Raw genomic sequence first — 5000 nt, 5'->3', positions numbered from 1 at the left:
TCTCGGCAACAAGGAGAGGAAAAACAAGGGTAGCGTCGGCGTAGACCTGGCAGAAAGATTCAAATAACTTATAAATTCATTCATTCATTCTGTTGCAAAATTCTTCCAGTTCAAATATGTTACGTGTTTCTTGAGTACTGATTGGTATGCTGTGCGCAAACTTCACGCCGGTTCAGCCAAATTCAACCCCGTCGGAGCAAGTTGGATAAGTGACCGAGAATACTAATGAATAAAACCCGTCAACCATTGGGCTCACTAAGCTGAAGATTGGGCCGCTCTTCAAAATGCTTAGGAGAAACAGTAGTGAAGTAAAGTTGAGTAAATTCATTGGCCAATCTCTATGAAGCTTTTCAGGACTAATATTGCAATAAAATTAAGGAAACTTTGACCATGCTGCTTGTTATAAAAAATTTAAGTCATCTAGGAAAGTGGGGCAATTAGGGAAGTAGGTAGCACGACCCAGTGGATAGTTAAAGACCAGCTCTAACCACTCGTAAAGTTTAATCCTGGCAGTCCCTGGTTCAACTCCTCGCCTGCACTTATAAAAAATCAAGTGGTTTGCTTCCGGCCAGTTGCAATGCTTAACAGTTGTTGTTTCGTAGATTTCGTTTCAATGGCCCTGAAGCCTCTTCAAAGCCTCTATGAAGAGGGGTCAACGAACAATGTATGTAAAGGGAAAGATGCCTCCGTCCAAAACAAGGCGGGGCTACAAAACGGGAAACGACGCACCCTACACTTTCCGAACAGTATTAAAGATCTGTTATGTGGCAGCTGGGAGGTCCGTACAGCGAAAAACTGTGACCGAAGTCTTAAAAAATCGCTATACGGACCGACCTTTAGCTGGTAAATAACAATTTATCTCTTCCTCTCTGAAATCACTTTTTTAATTGTTGACTTGATAGCGAATGCGGAAAGCGACTTACAAACTGCATGTTTCAACGAGGAATAGTTTTATTTGAATTATATTTCCACCCATCTTGTCTAATAAAAATCTGTTTTGAAACACTTATTTCTGTATGTAAAAGGATTCGATGTCAAAATATGGAAATTTAAGGTCATTACACAAGCTCACGCAACCAGGGCTAGGATTCCGCCCAGATTGGCGGGCAAGATAGAAAAATTCCGCCCGCTCCCAGAGCCAATCACATTGCAGGATTCGCAAAATTCCGCCCGCTCGCGCATTGAGAAAGAATAAATAAAGTGGCTTCATTCACGTCCTACACAATTTGATCATTAACAAGATCTACGAGATTGTAGCCTTGTTCCTGAACTCTGTAGCAGGTCACGTAGTTCCAGGTGTTGTAGCCTGGTCTGGATTATTTCCCAGATTACCGCCATAAGGTGCTAGAACGCCAAGACACGTAAATAAAGACTGTGATTTATTTCCGAATGCTGAGAATAATGACTGAGATACCTTGACAGGGGAGGCAACACTTTTAATCTTTCCCCAAGATACGGCCTCGTCTGGCCTTGCTCCTGCATCACTCCCATCAAACTCCTGGCCAGTGTTCACAAACACCGAGAAGTCAGCTCCATTGCGCTAAACAAACACAAATGGTACCAAAAGAATGGAGTTATTTATCTCTTACCGCTTCCAACAACATGACACTGAAGGCATTTAACCCTTTATGCTAACGTCTTTTCAAAGCAAGATCAAGAGCAACGTTTCACTTCGGAAAATTAATTTTTAATTCATTTGAATAGAGGGACAAACTACCACCACAGAATTTACCACTTTGGCTCCCTCTGAAAAAGAACCTGAAAGGAAGATCATGGTTCAATTTTGGTGAGAAATTTTGGTTCACTTCCCAGACTCGGCATAATATCGGCTTCGTTGGATCTTCACTCCCGAGAATCTCTTCTCCGGCTATCCCAGTTTTCGTGTTTCATTCAAAACGAACATTTCATTTGATCTTATTTTGCTTTGTTTGATTTCATAACACTCCTTGATTAGATCTAGCATTTATTATGTTTGTCCCACACACCCGCTGTGTCTTAATCTTGGCTTTTCAAAATCATATTGCGTTGGCTCAGAAGTGAGGGCATTCTCCTCCAATCAATGTGGCACTGAGTCTATTCCCAGACTCGGAATCCTATGTGGTTTGAGTTTGTTGGTTCTCTACTCTGCTCCGATAGCTTTCCTGGGGTACTCCGCTCTCCCCTCTCCTCAAAACCCAAGATTTGTTTTGATTGAGTTTCTCTATGCACCGTGTCTCCCATTGGTGCCCAGAGCTAGAAGACTTGACACTTACAAGAAGTTCAATATCTAGACTTTTCTATTTTTATACGTGTGGAATGAACTTCACTGCAACTTTCTTATTTTTGTACAGATGCCGTAGACCTAAAACAACTTCATCCAATCAAAAAATACCCACCATCATGTTAGCATTACATATATGATGCTTGATCAGTCCTCCTCCTAAAATTATCATTCCAGTATTTTTTGCATAGACAGCTGTATTATTCATTCTTTTAACATCTGGAACAAACAAATAAAAATAAAATGAATCAGTTATTACCTAATTCTCAATAACTTTCTTGGTTGGGTAACTCTTCATCCAAAACAATAACCCGGCCTGTAAATGAGTAAAAGCTTTGAAAAATTAATGTTTCACAAACTCTGTTACAAGAAGTATTATCTCACTGTCTTATTGTTCACTATATACAAAGTAAATAAGTGACCTAGCAATTAAAACTAACAAGAAGAAGTGTAATTATTTTTAATTTCTGGTTTATTAATTAAAGTTTACCTTCTACAATGTCAATTATTATACCAGGATTCTTGTAAGATTGAAAGTACAATGTATCTCCTATTGCACCATCTGTAAGGGCAGGACTGAACACTGGAATGTTATTCTGTTGAGAAACGTACAGTACACTGAATTTATCAGTGAATAACAGAACAAACGGGCCAAATGTCTTGGTAGAAAGTTCACCAAACCCCCAGGGTCATACAGCAAATGAGCTTTCACGAGAAGAAAGTGCCGCTTCATTAATTTCATCAGCAGACGATTACACTGTCACGTCCTCTTGGATAAGGACTACAAACAGCAGTGCTTTATCATCATCATCATCATCATCATCATCATCATCATCATCATCAGCTATTTATTTCCTCTTGGATTTTAGAGTAGCTGGGTGCAGCTAGTATTGCCAAGCTTTTACCCTCCCGACCATGAAATGTCACAGAGGACAGACCAGAACACCGGGAACTACATGCCTTACTCTTTCCTACTAGAGTGTGGGTTCTTTTACATCCCACCCCTAAGGAACTTATGAACATAGAAGATATTTGTGACACAGGGCCTACGGTTTATCATCCTTACTTTATCGTCATCACAAAGGCAGCACTTTCTGGTCACTTCTCTGAAGACCCTGAGTGTTGGTCTGGCCAGAGTTTTGATCCTACAACCTCAGGGACGTAGTAAGTGGGGTCCTGGGGTTCGAGCTCGCGCAACCTCCTTGTTCTCCTGCCAGTTCTCCCTTCCCTTCCCCTTCGAACCCCTGCCACGCAGGCTACAAAAATTGTTACCATGTGATCAGATTTTTTAACCGCAGGCTGAAATCAGGACTGAAAAAAAGCCTTTGTCCACACGGACATATGAGATCAATAGTATGCAGCTATTTTGTACATCAATGAGAGGAGAAACACAAACATTCTGCTGTTGGAAAACATCTCACAGAAGGGCATGATCTAAACCCAATCAACCTGCATGGGAATTTTAAAGTTATCAAGAAATGCTGGGTGAAGCTTGAGTGTCTAATTTTGGAAGTGCATTTTATTCGAAAGAAAAGACTTACGCCGACTCCATACGTGTAAAACTTTCTCAAAATTGCAAAGGTTTTTGTTTCTCAAAAATGAAAATTAAAAGATATATTCATTTCCATCGAAGTACATTCCATTGTTACTGACATAATTAGCACTTTTTCCGTACTTATAAATTCAACTTAACGCTTTGTACATTAATCAGCTGAAGATGACAGAAGTTTCTGTCGAAACATGTCTTGTAATTTCAAAAGTTTTGTCCTTTTCTTTAAATTTCTGACTTGCCTGCTGATATCAAGATCCTTTGGATATATGTATATTCTGTTAAAATACTTTTGTTTGTCTTTGAAAAAAATTACTTATGCTTATCTTCATTCCAAAATTGCACTTGAAATTATGTGATTACCTATAAAAATAGTTGTGCATCACAAAACTCAAATCGCAACACAGGCAGACAACCCTAAGAGACAGTTGCCGATTCAACTGATGTAGGAAAATGTTCCACTTCAAATTGCGATGTTTCTTTTCGAAAATTCACCTTATGGACAGCCAGATAAATAAAGTTCACTCACTTTAAAATGTCCATAAAATGAATTTTTTGAAAAGAAACATCGCGATTTGAAGTTTTTATGGCACATTTTTCTCGATCAGTTTAGTTGAATTGGCCATTACAACTGTCTCAAAATAATGTGACTTCACACGCTCTCGCATCCTTAGGGTTGTCTGCCTGTGATTGCAATTTACTCTGCATATCTCACTCAGTTGACATGATAATTGCAGTCAACAGCTTTTAACGTAGTCACCTTACCTTGTATGCCCAATACCAAACTGAATCTGGATTATTGATTTCTTTACCTAGCCTTGCAATAACCTTAGACGGAGTCCATTTTGTTCCCTAACATCAAAATGCCAAATACAATATAAAACAGGGAAACAAACGTTTTGCATTCAAGCAACCATACCACAACATGGTAATAGTAGCAGTGGCCTGTTTGTCAGTTTGATTAGTTAAGGCTACAAGCACTGCTTTGTTTGTTCTCCTGTTTCTATTAAGGATCTTTTATTTAGACTGAACTGTAAGATTTTAAATGCTATTACCTCTGTAGATAACCATCTGCTAGGCTCATATTTACCACCAAAATAGGACAATAAATATAATATGCGTCAAAAACTGTGTGCCCACCACAAGGTTAATACCAAACGATTTATGACATGTTACGTAAATAGACTGATT

The 5000-nt window shown here is 39.1% G+C and overlaps 1 protein-coding gene across 1 annotated transcript in view; it reads right to left on the bottom strand.

Moving 5' to 3' along the window:
• The window catches only part of LOC138024391 (deoxyhypusine synthase-like), a 19182-nt gene that overhangs the window by 2671 nt on the left and 11511 nt on the right, over positions 1 to 5000 (bottom strand). Inside the window, exons 4-8 of the mRNA XM_068871595.1 lie at positions 4575 to 4661; positions 2751 to 2856; positions 2376 to 2479; positions 1415 to 1540; positions 1 to 46 (exon numbers count right to left, since the gene is read on the bottom strand). The exon at positions 1 to 46 is cut by the window's left edge and continues 2671 nt beyond it. Of these exons, the coding sequence (XP_068727696.1) occupies positions 1 to 46; positions 1415 to 1540; positions 2376 to 2479; positions 2751 to 2856; positions 4575 to 4661 (469 nt within the window). The remainder of the gene's footprint in view (positions 47 to 1414; positions 1541 to 2375; positions 2480 to 2750; positions 2857 to 4574; positions 4662 to 5000) is intronic.

This window comes from Montipora capricornis, chromosome 2 (assembly GCF_036669925.1).
Source record: "Montipora capricornis isolate CH-2021 chromosome 2, ASM3666992v2, whole genome shotgun sequence".
NCBI lineage: Eukaryota > Metazoa > Cnidaria > Anthozoa > Scleractinia > Acroporidae > Montipora > Montipora capricornis.
This window is presented reverse-complemented; position numbering and strand designations above follow the sequence as displayed.